Source organism: Mya arenaria, chromosome 6, assembly GCF_026914265.1.
Source record: "Mya arenaria isolate MELC-2E11 chromosome 6, ASM2691426v1".
Classification (NCBI taxonomy): Eukaryota; Metazoa; Mollusca; class Bivalvia; order Myida; family Myidae; genus Mya; species Mya arenaria.
The window spans coordinates 83,316,381-83,332,704 of NC_069127.1; the positions used below are offsets into that span (position 1 = coordinate 83,316,381).

The 16,324-nt window shown below is 35.6% G+C and overlaps 1 protein-coding gene across 1 annotated transcript in view; it reads right to left on the reverse strand.

Annotated features, from left to right (window-relative positions):
- LOC128237470 (tubby-related protein 4-like) overlaps nt 1–16,324 on the reverse strand; it is a 95,213-nt gene that overhangs the window by 58,241 nt on the left and 20,648 nt on the right. The window contains exons 4-6 of the mRNA XM_052953038.1: nt 8,686–8,814; nt 5,681–5,845; nt 450–627 (exon numbers count right to left, since the gene is read on the reverse strand). Coding sequence (XP_052808998.1) covers nt 450–627; nt 5,681–5,845; nt 8,686–8,814 — 472 coding nt within the window. The remainder of the gene's footprint in view (nt 1–449; nt 628–5,680; nt 5,846–8,685; nt 8,815–16,324) is intronic.

Genomic DNA, 16,324 nt, shown 5'->3' on the forward strand with positions numbered 1-16,324 from the left:
CATTAAGCACAGGGCAGTCTCCTTGATTCACACTTGGGTAATCTGAGGTTCTACAATTTAAAAAAAAAATAAGGATTAATAAGAAAAATGCAATAAACTCACTCTGTATCACATACAGCTTTAATGATTTTAGAGAGGAATAAAATAACTGCATGTGTCAACTGCTCATATTGAGATATTATACCCATAAATATTGCTACCAAGTTTGATAGAGATTAGAAGAGAAATGCTTTATTTTAGATTAAAAATTTATGAAGCTGCAAACAACGATGATGCCGACGAAGGTGATGCCTGAAGACATGATCTGTACATAGCTGACCTGCTACACAGGAAACACACAAATATATATGAGCCTGAATATAATTATGTGAGCCAGAATATATACGAGCCTAATTTTCAATACTAAATTTAATGATAATCAATATCTTGCATTATGTCAAGTAACTCACCACTGTCTGAAGCCACGGTAACGACAGAATCCTTTCTGCTGTTTTCCTCCATCTTGAACTTCTCACAGGACCAGAGAAGGGAGGTAATCTCCATGCCATCAAGAATCGTAATCTGGGTGATCATCGCGCCAGTGGACGACATTACAATTATCTGCCCATCTGTGGTGCCAAACATCACCTGCGGGAGAAAGAGTAGTGGGTAGTAGTTTACAAAGATGGATTAAAGCATGCATGACATTGAAGCTAATGTAGCTATTGTGATAATGCAAATGTTAACCACCTCAGCATAAGACTAATAATGTTTCATCATAAGGTTAATCAAGACTAGTGCATGGCTATAAGTCCGAATGGAGCATGGCTGTCAGTCCGAATGGAGCATGGCTGTTAGTCCAAATGGAGCATGGCTGTCAGTCTGACAGGTGCATGGCTGTTCTTCCGAATGGAGCATGGCTGTCAGTCTGACTGGAGCACGGCTGTTAGTCCAAATGGAGCATGGCTGTCAGTCCGACAGGAGCATGGCTGTCAGTCCAAATGGAGCATGGCTGTCAGTCTAAAAGGAGCATGGCTGTCAATCTGACTGGAGCATAGGTGTAAGTCCAACTGGAGCATGGCTGTCAGTCCGTATTGTGTATGGCTGTTAGTCCAAATGGAGCATGACTGTCAGTCTGACTGGAGCATGGCTGTCAGTCCAAATGGAGCATGGCTGTCAGTCTGACTAGAGAATGGCTGTCAGTCTGACTGGACCATGGCTGTCAGCCTGACTGGAGCATGACTGTCAGTCTGACTGGAGCATGGCTGTAAATCCCAATTGAGCATGGCTGTTAGTCTGACAGGAGCATCGCTGTCAGTCCAAATGGAGCATGGCTGTCAGTTTGAATGGAGCATGGCTGTCAGTCTGAATTGAGCATCGCTGTCAGTCCAAATGGAGCATGGCTGTCAGTTTGAATGGAGCATGGCTGTCAGTCTGAATTGAGCATGGCTGTCAGTCCAAATGGAGCATGGCTGTCAGTCCATCTAAGAAATAAATAATTACAAAATGGAAGCCCTACATCTTGAGACTATAAGTATCTTCCATGGCCAAGAGTGTAAGATAGGTTCATCTCGACCTGAGCGTAGGGTGTTTTGCAGAATGGAAGAAAGCAAACTACCACAAATAATTTACATACAAGAAGATACTGCTAACATAGCATATCATATTGTCTCACAAAACCAACACTATTTATAAATACAATCCATAATTTTCTGAACTGTCTATACTGGTACATTTCAAACCGTTACAGTTTGCTTACAAAAGTTTCTCTACCTCAAAATTGTTTAAATTGTTGAAAAATTATATCAAATAATTTAATTATTTCCATTTCATTCCTTTAAAATTGCATGCAGACAACTCATTTACATCTGCCAAAAGAAATGTTATAAATTTAAAAGGAACTGCTTCTTTACAAAGAAAGTTTGACAGAAATAGAGAATTATTATTTTGCTTACGTCTGCGGTCTGAAAACCACTCTCACACTGGAAAATCTTTATGTTACAAATGGGTTTACGGACAAACACTGATTTTAACTTGAGAAATGGGAACATATGTCATCCTGGTAAAAAATAAATATGGTTTACCAAAATAAAGAGGTTTGCAATGCATTCATTGTGCATCAACATCTGGGAAGCCTAATTCATATCACTTTAAAATAGACAAAAACAAAAAACTTCCTGCAAAAATCTATACATTGTGCAAGACAAATTTCTCACAAAAAACACTTTCCCATACAATTCATGGTTGTCAATTCACTTTCTCCATTTCAGGGCTAAGCAAAACTTAATTACATGTTTTCTTCTTACACACATCTCACTATAAATCTTAATTTCCCTCCGATCACGGCAGGGTTTACGACTTCCAACAAGAACTGTGATTCTCTAAAAGTGAATCACATAAGGGTGACCAAAACCTATACTGGCAATAAACCCTGAAAAATTCCATTACGGTTTTGTCTCCAACGGAAACGATTGATTCAAAGAAAAGCCTATGCATTAAAGTAATCAAAACTTTTTATCTTACAAGAAGTAAGGCAATAGTTGGAGACCGACTCTTCAATTAAGTAAACTTGTATGATTACAGCGCAGGGCATGAGTTCAATAAAGGATTTTGGTCCTAATTTCAAACATCTAAACTTAGGAATGTCATTGTTGGCAAAACTAAATTCTTCTTTACCCAACTCTATTTTCAACTTGAATACTGGCTTACAGATCATTTTTTTTACAAATACATAATATTATATTAATCAGGGGTTTCAATAAGACCCAAAATCAGGATTTCATGTCTGATTTTCAGGAATTTTTAGGAATGTTCATAGAATTTGTAGGTAAAATAGCGCATTTGATGCACAATTCAAAATGTTTATATTTATGTTTATTGTTTATATATTTAACCATTACAAGGGTCTAGCGTAGGGGTGCATGGGGTGGGTGTGGGAGGGGTCCACCCCTGTCACAAGGTTTGTGGGGTTTCCTCGTAGAATGTTTTGTTTTCATACTCAATTTAAATCATTTTCCATGATTTTCAGACTTGTACAAAATGTGGTTCCTTTTCACGGAATTTAGAAGGGTGTGTTTAAATATCAAAATTAAAATTTGTCTTCTCGCTGTGGTCATATGACTGTACTTGTCCAGATTCTTCTTTAGTGCAATGTCTCATTTTTCTCCTAAAAATCATGTAAAATAAAAACAAAAAAAACAACAGACAGTTAAGCATTTGAAACAATCATACTGGCATAAATACACACAAAAAAAACAAATATGTAGGGGACGAATTTTAGTTGGTATGATAGGGATTGGGTACAAATGTTACATTCAGCCTGGCTGTTATTTAATTGTCTTTGGTAAAGTTATTCGTAATATGTTGATGTTTTAGAATAAAATGACAATAAAAATCACTGCCCTTGCTTAAAAAACCCACTTATATAGCATAGAACATTGATAAAATAACTCCGAAAATCGTTCCGACAAAATGGCGGTTTCAGCAGAATTTTGACATGATCGTAGACATGATAGGTAAACGCGACATATAGCATCAAAATATTTTGAAGGTTACAAAGAAATGTTCATCATGAATATTTTACAAATACACTTTCAAAACATTTAATGATAAATTGATGTATTTGATTGTGTTAGCGCCAGCTTTCCTATGTCTACAAATCGGAAGTGACTGTCTGCTTCAAATCAACAATATTTAAAATAGCGAGTCTCGTCTGTACAATACAATTATCAATTATTTTAAAAGGTTTAATAGTGCTTGACAACATTTTTCACCATCCCTTCGCGTTTTCTATTGTATTTTACGAACTTTCATCTTTGAATGAACGAGTTCTCATTGTATATTCTGATTGGCTGACATTCAATAGCTCCGCCTCCTGGCGATGTTACACTAATTGGCTCTTCCTAATTATCGGATTAGAAGATGGCCGTTTATGAATACACAGGTCATCTGCTCCTTACACACAATAAGCTGTCATATGACACGTACAAGGCTTATGGGAAGATGAAAGGGCAGTACGGCATATTTAAAAGAGGCGTACAAGGCTATTATAAGGAATTTTAAAACACCCGGGGTCAAATTCTGGGACGTTTTTGGCGATTTTCCGGACGTATAATACGTCTACGTCCGCTTATTGAAACCCCTGATTAATTGAAATATAAAACCAAGATATTGTTACAATCAAAAGCAGGTTGAATAATCATGGTTTTGCTAGATAACATGACTTAAAAAATGTAATTATTTTTACATTATTTACCAAAAATCTAGAATTTTGGATTCCCTGTTGGAAGCACCCACATTTTTTTTTTAAATTTGGACACCTTGATCTATTGACCCCAATAGTAATTATAATAGGGGTCATCTATTATACTGTACTACTTAAACCTGGTCAAACTGCATATCAAGTTTTGAGACTCTATTCCACAGTCAAACAAAAGTTATTTATCGGAAAACAAAAGTGGGACAGTGACGCCGGACAGAGTGATTCCCGTGGGTCTGCCATGTTTCACAAGCGCACAGAAACAGAGGAAAGTATTAATTTGTTTGTTATTAGGCATTAACATTTAAGTAATTTTCTTTATTTTTTGACAGAATTACTAATGAAAACTGACAGTTAAGTAGTAATCTATCCCTGGACCGAATATTAGTAATACTGCTATCCTTTACAGAAACTATTAATTGTAAAAACAATTCATTACAATTTAAGTTCATGGCGTTTCTTGTTAAATTTCTCTTTCTAGATAATCTGATTCCCATGAAACAATAATGATTTATGACACTGTGTTAGCAACTTTCTTAATATTGTGTCACCAGTAAGAACAACAATGTTTTATTTGCTAAATGGATGCTCGCACAGGGAAAATGATGGCCAATTTTGATGAACGAGACTGACATAATCTCCTCCAGGACAAACAACAAAGCTTCCAATTTTGCGGAGAATATTCCTGGTATTCAAATGTGAGCCACATAGGGATAGTGTTTAATACATAAACATACCAGCGATTCTTTCTTTGCAGAAAAAGCTTCTTTTTTGTTAAATTAATCTCATATAAGAGCTAAGGTAAATAAATATTCAGGGAGTTATACAATCATATTCTCAGCTTTTCAAGGAAGAAAATGTTTCATGCGTTTATCTTATTTTCATCTGAGGAATGACATGTTCTTTCAACTTGATACAAAAATTAAACAGATACTCATGAAATGAAGTTCAAGACATAGAATGAAGATTAAAGAACTGTTCCAAAACAGTAAAAGCTGATCATGTATGCATTAATTAGGAGCAAGCTAAAATGCATTGCATGATAGTTAAAAAATGATTTGCTGACTGAGTTTTAACAGTTCCTCCCAAAGAGATAGGATATGTTTTATAACGCTCCAATTTCTGGAAATATCTTAAAATAACAGGTTTTTAAGTATCTTATTTCAATAAGCCAAACCACAAGCTAACTTTAAATTGAACATAACCAAAAGTAGTTTGTCATGAGTGTCTTTAATAATCTCAAAACTCTTTCAAACGAGAAATATTCACAAAATATACCAGCTAAAAACCAGTGATCTTAGTTTGATCTTGTTTAAGCGAATAAAAAAATGTTAGAGAAATTGGGGCCTGTCATCACAATAAAGCTTATCTGATTTAAAATACACTAGACTAATGCAAACCCTAACACAACAATAATTAAATCCGTGTACAATTATAACCCACCTTTTGGTCATCTGGTGACCAGACCCCACACGTGATGCACGTGTTGTCCAGGTTCAGCACAGATGACCAGTACCGGTGTCCAGCCACCGAACCCACCAGCACGAAACCATCACAGTAGCAGATCAACGCCATGTTCCCGTCATGTGACCACGCAAAGTCTGTCACCTGGAATGTAAAACAAAGGCCATGCAATGTATGGCACGCACAAATCTGTTTGACTTGATGTGTGCACTTCAGTTTTAGGTGAATTAAAACATGAATGCTCTACAACATGAATAGTATCGCTCTTGTAATATTTGATTGACAATAACTAACATGAAGCTTCCATTCTTATGATGTATACATGACAACCCTTAACATGATGTATACCTGACAGGCCTTGACATGAGGCTTCCATTCTTTTGATGTGTTCATGACAGCACTTAAACATGATGTATACATGACAGCCCTTGACATGAGGCCTCCATTCTTTTGATGTGTTCATGACAGCACTTAAACATGATGTATACATGACAGCCCTTGACATGAGGCTTCCATTTTTGATGTGTTCATGACAGCACTTAAACATGATGTATACATGACAGTACTTGACATGAGGCCTCCATTCTTTTGATGTGTTCATGACAGCACTTAAACATGATGTATACATGACAGCCCTTGACATGAGGCCTCCATTCTTTTGATGTGTTCATGACAGCACTTAAACATGATGTATACATGACAGCCATTGACATGAGGCCTCCATTCTTTTGATGTGTTCATGACAGCACTTAAACATGATGTATACATGACAGCCCTTGACATGAAGCAACCATTCTCATGAATCATGCATGACAACACTTAACATTAAGTATCCATTTTCATTTTGTATGCATGGCAGCATTTAACATATTACAGTACTATTCAAATGATGTATGCATGACAACACTTAACACAAAGTATCAGTTTATGATTTATGCAAGACAGCACTTAACTTGTATCATTCTCATTCTCTATATATAACAGCACTTATCTCTCATAAGGTATGCATGAGATCACTTAAAGGGGCTGTACTCTGTATGATGAAATAAAAAGAAAATTGTTGAAAACTAACATAAACTTGGTATCGATGTGTACAATGCATTGAAACTTACTAACTGAAGTACCGCATAGTTTACAATTAATTTAGTTTTCACAATTTTTTCGTATTCATTAAAAAAAGATTACAAGGTATGTTTACCTATTTGAATGTATTCCTTATGCGTGATTGGCTAGTCGATGTTACCATGTGATATTATCAAGTTAGGTCTATGGCTTCAATATTCCAACCGTTTAGGGTAAGCCTTCGTGGCACAGTGGGTACAACACTCGACTGCAATTTTGGCGACACCAGTTCGAACCCGGTCTCCGACTCAATTTTTTTTTACATTTCGGTATTTTTTTTACAATTATGATATTAAAGAGTAAAACATTTTATTAAATAGTTTTCTGAGATTCGTTACAGAAAAAAACTTTTTTTGGTGCCAATCTGGTGTATAGCCCTCTAAACATTAAGTACCATTCTCATGATGAATGCATGACAGCACTTAACATGAAAAACACTTCTCATAACTTTACATGACAGAACTTTTAATACATGAAGCACACTAATCATGATGTAAGCATGACAGCACTTTACAAGAAGTACTATTCTCATGATGTAAGCATGACAGCACTTAAAATAAAGTACTATTCTCATGATGTAGGCATGACAGCACTTAACATGAAGTACACTTCTCCTAATGTATGCATGACAGCACTTATCATGAAGTACTTTTCTTATGATGTATGCCTGACAGCGCTTTACATAGAAGTACCATTCTCATAATGAATGCATGACAGCACTCTGTCTGCACTTGATCAGCATTTGCAAACAAATGGTAACTGGGTGATTCTATGCAAATCGGATGCCCACACAGGGGCTCAACTGTTAACAATCAGTTTGATTTTACATATGGGAATGTTGATGAAGACTGCGGATGAGGGAAGTGACATGTGCACCAACAAGTAATTTATGAGAAGATCAAAATATCTAAGATCTACTTATTCTTATTTTTCATAATAAAACTAGTGCTTAAACTAACGCCAGCTATTACGTGCTATCAGTAATTTTATTTTTATCACACTTTTATATGAAATCCAGTTTCATATTGAATGTTTTTCTCTTAAATTTAAGACAAGCTTATATTTTAAAACATACTTGTACATAAAATTCTCGACATTATTGCCTCTGAATTACGCATCCAGTATTTATTTCAAGGCTTTTAAACATATGTAGGGAGTAACTTAACTACAATAAAACTGAATCTTTTGAAATAAAAACTAGTTTCACAATAACAAGAAGGAATTGATGTCATCATTTCTAAAACTGTCAATATGAGATGGGTACATCATGAAATATTCAAGAGACATGCAAGAAATTGACAGTTATCTGACAGATAATGGACATGATCAGATCCATTTAATTATCCAATCATATTATGGCAGCAAGCATATTCTAGACCTATTCACACTTTATCACTACATGTGGTTTGTGTACAAATATGATCAGCTTTTAAACTACAAAACAATGCCAATGTAGTCACAGAAACTGGAAGATAACATCACAGCAAGAGTGTATGAAAGGGAAAAGGTATAAATAAAAGATTAGGTCTAACAGATCATTCTAAGGAGTAACTATCAAAATACTAGCTTATGAAACAGTCAAACTGATCTCTTCAATAACCCCAAAATGCTACACTTTCTTTGAGAAAGTCACCTTTCCAAGGCAGTATAAGATGAAGTTCACAATCATCCTGTTACCGCAAAACATAAAGTAGTTCATCCATGTACTCCTGTTACCTCCTTACATAGAGTAGTTCCAACCAGTACTCCTATTACCCCAAAACACAATTAAGGCCACATCATTTTATGCCATCAAGAAAGCATTCAAATTAATCTTAGTCTCAATAGAGAAATTTACCACATGTTTTTTAAATGCTACAAACCTGTGAATTGCGGTCATTGATAAGCTCGATGGACCAGCGCCCCTCGTGTTTGATCCATACGAAGATGATTCCCTGCGTGTCACATGTGGCAAGCTTCTGGTAGGGCTCATTCCAACGTACCAGTGTAACCTGCAATACACAAACTTTACAATCAAGCACAAGATTTATTTCCTTTCAGTAGTTCTTGTTAGTTCATGGTTTGACAATAGTCTAATAAGTTGGACAATACTATGTGCGCCAGACAGCAACATACAAATACGTCCATAAAAATACATAACATGTTGATTAAACATAAAAAGTGAATTTATACTTTTCCACTTCTTCCAGTCAGGATGACTGATCAATGTTATTCCAGGCTGTCAACACAAGACAAAGTTTGATGGCAATATTGCTATTGCAAGGGTAGACCTCTGTACTATGAATTTTATACAAACAAGCAAATTCGGTGAATTGATATCCCCCGCCTGATTAGGCAAAGTTCATGGATTGGAAATGAAAAGTAGGTGGAATATTCCTATATTAACATGTAATATGGCTGCAGAGAAATGGACTGTTATGAACATAAGATATAAGTTTGAGTCTGTTAGGAATTATTTAAAATAAAAGTCTTGTATATAGAGTAAAATAATTTGTAATAGTTTCTATGAATTTGAATGATTTGAAAGTGAAAGTTAAGATATGTCTGAAGTGATAACAGTAAATAGTGGAAATAAAACATTTTAAGATACCTGTTGATCATGTTCACTGTGTGTAATTTTCAAGCTCATAGGAGCTTCCTGTTGGTGATTATTGATTATAACCTTTCATAATCGATTTTAATGGAAGTTGATGGAAGTAAATCATCATAAAATACATATATTTATTATCATGTGTTCAATAATACATGTATGAACATAATCCGACCAATCACTACCATGAAATGCTTTCGGACAAGATTTTTGTAAGATTTGACCTAGTGACCTAATTTTTTACCACATGTGACCCAGTTTTCTATTTTTTTTATCACATGTGACCCAGTTTTAAACATGTCAAAGAGTTCATCACGGAAAACATTCTGATCATGTTTCATGAATAGAAGACCATACATAATGCTTCTAATGTGTTCCAAAGATGTTTCTAAGATTTGAGCTAGTGACCTAGTTTTTGACCCTATGTGACCCACTTTTACAAGTGGTCCATCCTGACCAAGTTAAAACATAATGACTAATCATTACCATGATATGGTTCCTGAAAGATTTTTCTAAGATTTGACCTAGTGACCTAATTTTCGATTACATGTGACCCAGTTCTATATACGTCCAAAAGTTCATCAAGGAAAACATTTTGATTAAGTTTCATGAATATTTGACCATGTATAATGCCTCTAGTTTGTTCCAAAGATTTTTCTAAGATTTGACCTAGTGACTTAGTTTTTGACCCCATGTGACCCACTTTTACAAGTAGTCGAAATTTGATCAAGGGGAACATTCTGATCAAGTTTGAACATTTTCTGATCAATGCCTACCAAGATATGGTTCCGGACTGACGGACAACGCCAAAACAATATCCCCCTCCGCTTCGATTAGGCGGGGGATAATAAAGTACATAACATGCAACAGAAGACAAGTCTATTAATCTACATTAGATAATGAAACATGTGACTTTCTGTTACATAATCTTGAAGCTTAGCAGCCTATTCCATCTATTTTCAACAACAAAAAATTGGCGATCAACCTCTCCAGCATGGACAGACAGCATCATAATTTAACACCATTGGTACTGTTCCTTAATTGGTGACCCTCCCTGTTCAATTCCCTCTCTTATTGGTAATGCTCTCTTACTCTCCCTTATTGATAATGCTCTCTTATTCTCCCTGATTGGTAATGCTCCTTCATTGGTAATGCTCCCTTATTGGTAATTCTTCCATTATTGGAAATGCACCCTTGTCGGTAATGATCCCTTATTGGTAATGCTCCCTTGTTGGTTATGATGCAACATTGGTTATGTCCCCTTATTGGTAATGATCTTCTATTGGTAATGCTCTCTTAATGGTAATGCTTTTCAAGCTCTCTTATTGGAAATGCTCTCTTGTGCTCTCTTATTTGTAATACTTTCTTATTGGTAATGCTCTCTTAATGGTTATGCTTTCTTATGCTCTCTTATTGGTCATGCTCTCCTTTTGGTAATGCTCCCTTATTAGTATTGTTCCTTGATTGGTTTTGCTCCCTCATTGGTAATGCTCTCTTATTGGTATTGCTCCCTTATTGGTAATGCTCCCTTATTGGTAATGTTCCCTGATTGGTAATGCTCCCTCATTTGTAATGCCCTCTTAATGGTATTGCTCCCTTATTGGTTATGCTCCCTTATTGGTAATGTTCCCTGATTGGTAATGCTCCCTCATTTGTAATGTCCTCTTAATGGTATTGCTCCATTATTGGTAATGTTCCCTGATTGTTAATGCTCCCTCATTCTTAATGGTAATGCACTTTTATTGGTAGAGCTCTCTTATTTTCCAATAATACAATTTAATAATTAAATAGATCTGATCAGGTCCATGGTCTGTCAGATGACTGACAATTTCTTGCATGTCTTATGAATATTTCATAAGATGCACCTGTCAGATTGTGACCAAAGCTGATAGCTTAAAAATCACTTTCAGGTCAGTTTCCTTGGCAGAAACCAGTACTGTGTCATTTTCATAAGGGAATGAGGATGTACTACTGGTGGGGATAAACAAACCCAAAACCACTTGGGTGAGAGGCAAACACCTCAAACCACAAGACCACCTTCACACAGTTAGGGATTGAACCCACAACTACTTAAGTAAGAGGCAGAAACCTATACCACTGGACCACTGGCACCCCATGTCTTGTAGTGGAAAGGATGGACATACTAGTTAAAAAGCTGTTCACTTGTTGCAAAGATGGCATGAAATTTTTGTTTAGAATTATGATGTAATTATAAAAAACAATAGGGTACTGTTTAAATGTTATTCATGCTAGTGCTTCCTGGTACCTTACATTGCTTGGTTGGTGAAATTTACCCAATGTTTGCCATGACTTTTTATTCATTGATTAATTTACCTACTTTTTCATTCAATGTTGCCTGTCTTTTTATGTCTCTGAAATAAAATCTAAGATTAAACTAGAAGCGCCGCAATGCGACGAAACCAGGTTTTTGTTATGGGCAATCAGAAATTATAGCCAATTAATTTGTTGTATGAGCAAGTTCAATCTGCAGCTTCATATAAGCTATATTCGCACTAAGATTCATCACTATCCATCAATTCTAACTAAGTTGTTGGGCAGAAAAACATTTTTCTATTTTTAGAAACAGTGACCTTGACCCCACCTCCCAAGCTAGCTCTTCACATAAGCTACCTTCGCTATAAGTTTCATCAAAATCTATCAATGCTAACTTATGTTATTGGGAAGAAACCATTTTTCTATTTTTAGTAACAGGCAACTTTGACCTTAGCCCCACCCCCCTCAAAAGCAATCCCAAGCTAGCTCTGTACATAAGCTACCTACACACCAAGTTTCATCAATATCGGTCAATGCTAACTAAAGTTATTGGGCAGAAACCATTTTTCTATTTTAAGTAACAGTGACCTTGACCATTTTTCTATTTTAAGTAATAGTGACCTTAACCTTAGCCCCTCCCCACTCAAAAGCAATCCCAAGCTAGCTCTTCACATAAGCAACTTACACACCAAGTTTCATCAATATCGGTCAATGCTAACTAAAGTTATTGGGCAGAAACCTTTTTTCTATTTTAAGTAACAGTGACCTTGACCAATTTTCTATTTTAAGTAATAGTGACCTTAACCTTAGCCCCTCCCCACTCAAAAGCAATCCCAAGCTAGCTCTTCACATAAGCAACTTACACACCAAATTTCATCAATATCAGTCAATGCTAACTAAAGTTATTGGGCAGAAACCATTTTTCTATTTTAAGTAACAGTGACCTTGACCTTAGCCCCTCCCCCCTCAATAGCAATCACAAGCTAGCTCTTCACATAAGCTTCCTACACACCAACTTTCGTCAATATCTATCAATCCTAACTAAAGTTATTGGGCAGAAACCATTTTTCTATTTTTAGTAACAGGCGACCTTGACCTTAGCCCCCCCCCTTAAAAGCAATCCCAAGCTAGCTCTTCAAATAAGCTACCTACACACCAAGTTTCATCAATATCTGTCAATGCTAACTAAACTTATTGGGCAGAAACCATTTTTCTATTTTAAGTAACAGTGAACTTGACCATTTTTCTATTTTAAGTAATAGTGACCTTGATCTTAGCCCCTCCCCACTCAAAAGCAATCCCAAGCTAGCTCTTCACATAAGCAACTTACACACCAAGTTTCGTCAATATCTATCAATGCTAACTAAAGTTATTGGGCAGAAACCATTTTTCTATTTTTAGTAACAGTGACCTTGACCTTAGCCCCACCCCCCTCAAAAGCAATCCCAAGCTAGCTCTTCCCATAAGCTACCTACACACCAAGTTTCATCAATATCTATCGATGCTTACTAAAGTTATTGAACAGAAACCAATGTTTGACGCCCGCATGCCCACCCGCCCGTCTGCCCGCCCGCCCGCCCAATGACAACCTCATTCTAATCATCCGGTTTTCGTTGAAAACCTGGTTAAAAATTATTCTCACAAGAACAGCATTCTTGCCGTGAACCCCTTCTACCCTAAATGTTACTTTGCTGAAAAGAAAAAGTAACAAAGGGCAATAACTCTGTAATTAGCTAAAATAGAGTCATGGTGCTCACATACTGCACTTCCTCTCACCGTGCTTTACCGTTGTGTGAAGTTTAACATAATTACTTCCAATTGTTTTCAAGTTATACTCCAGACAAGAAATAAAAAAGGGACATAACTCTGTAATAACCTAAAAAGAGTTATGGTTCTTACAGACTGCACTTCCATTCATTATGTTCTATCATTACATGAAGTTCTATTGAATTCCGTCAGTTATGCTCCAGACAAGAAAAAGTAACAAAGGGCAATTTCTTTGTTTATAACTGAAATAGAGCTCGGGTTGCTGTACACAGCATTTCCTCTCATTATGTTCTACCATTGTATGCAGTTTTAATGAATTCCATCCAGTAGTTTGAAAGTTAATGTCAGACAAGGGAAATTGCAATGGGCTGACCAACCAACCAACAAACCAACCACAAGGTGACTCTAATATACCCCCTTCAAACTTCATTTGTCAATGGTATATAATTAAGACCATTTTGTTGGCAGGCATATTTTTCTTGTGCAAACATTGTTATTATATTTTTAAATTCATCTCAGCAAAATAAAAAATCCACTCTAAGTTGATAATCCTACCGGAGTTGCTTTATGAATACAACCCTGTATCTTATTTGGAGCCAGCATTTGGAACCTTCACAAGCCACCACCAAATATCAAGGGACATCGCATTTCATCCTGAAACCCTCTCTGAAATAATGATCCATTTCTTCTGTCAAATTACGTTTCCTTATCCCTAGCTTTACATGTTTATCATGCAAACGAGATACGATATTTTTTGTTTCTCCCATCATGGGGGACAGGTCAATCAATTCGAGATGACTTTCGGAAAATTCCTGGACAAAATTGTCCAATGCATACATAAGCAGGCACATTGTCAACCTCTGTTTCGCGGGTCCAGGACAGAAAGACATTCAAAAGGGAAGTCCACATACTTAATAATGACACGTCCACAATGATACCTATATGCATTTTAATAATTTGTTACAACAGAACCATCTATTATTTATAAATATATAAATATAATAAGAGTTTCTTAACTTAAGTTAAGATGATCTATAAAAAATGCCTATTTTTTAAAAATTGATGGTGGAATATTTCTCAAACCATAAAGTATTTAACAGCATTACCTGTGCAAATAAGAACTCCTTTTATATAATCAATATAAAGGCAGGTTAATAAACTGTATTTGAAATAAATAACATTTTTTGTTTCAAGGCGCCATGACCTGCTAAACTGCTCAGTGCCGTGCAGGTAGGTTGTTATAAACTGCATATAGAAAAAAAAGGCTTTCTATCTGTATTTTTGAATGAAATTTACTTCCAAATAATATATTGCACAACAAGGGCTATTGTTAATATTTATATTTGATGGAATGCATTCGCTCCTGTACACTTACTTTACAAGCAACCCTTGTAGCTCTTACATGTAAAACCTTAGCTAGAATTTCTAAGTGATAAAGTCAAATAAAAAAGGGGAAAAAACTATATTTGATGGCAAGATAGAAATAACTTACTTGATTAATTAAGAAGGTTGGATGGTTGGGATCTGTAGAAAGTGTCAATGTAAAAGTCATGATGCATTTGCTGAGATAATGACTTTAAGGTGATAAATACATTCAAAACCTTAACCTAGGTGTGACGCTGACGCCAACGCTAGGGTGAATTAGTATTATAAGCTCTCCTTAACTGCTTGTTAAAGTTTAATGAAATCAATAGACTGTTTTCTGGGGCTTGAATTGGAAGCAATCTTCAGGGAAATTCAAAGGCAATGCCAGGCAATAAAACTGAATGGAACTATAAAGCTAATTTAGTGATGCAATGAAGCTTAAACATCTACAGGGAATGCATTCCCCAGATAATTACAGGCAAATTTCCATGTTAAGTACAAAAATTCCATTGGATACCCATTTCTGTTAAAAAAGATGCTAAATTAACTGTAAGATCATGTGCAAAATGTTTCAGGTAATGTGTTATTTTCAAAAATATCTGTATCCTGTAAATTAAATTTTAATTTAAAATTAAACCACTTCCTTCTAATATGTTTTTTTTATATTTTCATTTATAAAGCCAGGTAAAAGTTGAAAAGAAATAAAGGTTCTCAACGCAACACCATGATTTGATAAAACAAGAGGGCAAAGATGGCCCTAAATCACATCTCCTGATGATTTCTAAACTTACTGGACAGCGCCTGCAAGTATGCCTATAGTATGAAACTACAGGTGTATAACAACATGTATTTCTTTAAAGAAGTTATGAAGGGCCATAACTCTTACAATAAGTTATATAACTTGTCACAAAAGAGCACATTGTTACTGCGAATAATTTCATGAAGTTTGCAGAATATCTTTAATGATTGTAAAACAATAAAAAAAAAAATGAAATAAAAAAAATCATAATAATTTTGATAAAACGGATTTTTTGGTGAAAATATTTGGAAATCAAACCAATGGTTTCGGAAAAGAAAATTTTGAAAGTTTTTCATCAAGACATAAAGTGAAAACTTAGCCCTGCCCCTGGTGGCCATGTTTTTTTATGAATCCCAATAGGTTGAGGGAATTTGATACAGGGTCACCTTAAAAACGTTTCAGTGAAATTATGTTGAAATCCGGCCAGCTGATTCTGACAGGAATACTTTAAAAGTTTTTCCTTTCGGTTGCCATAGCAAACAGAGTTCTACATGGTACCACTTTTATTAAAGGAATACGAAAGAGGACCACCAAAGGAACATTCTTGTTTAGTTTGGTTGAAATTGTCTCAGTGATTTAGAAGGAGAGGTTGTTTGAAGGAAAATGTTGATGACAGACTCAGACAATGGATCTATCACAATAGAAACAAACACTCTGTCACCATAGCTCACACTTAAAAGTAATACTGCTACAAAAATTATACAGT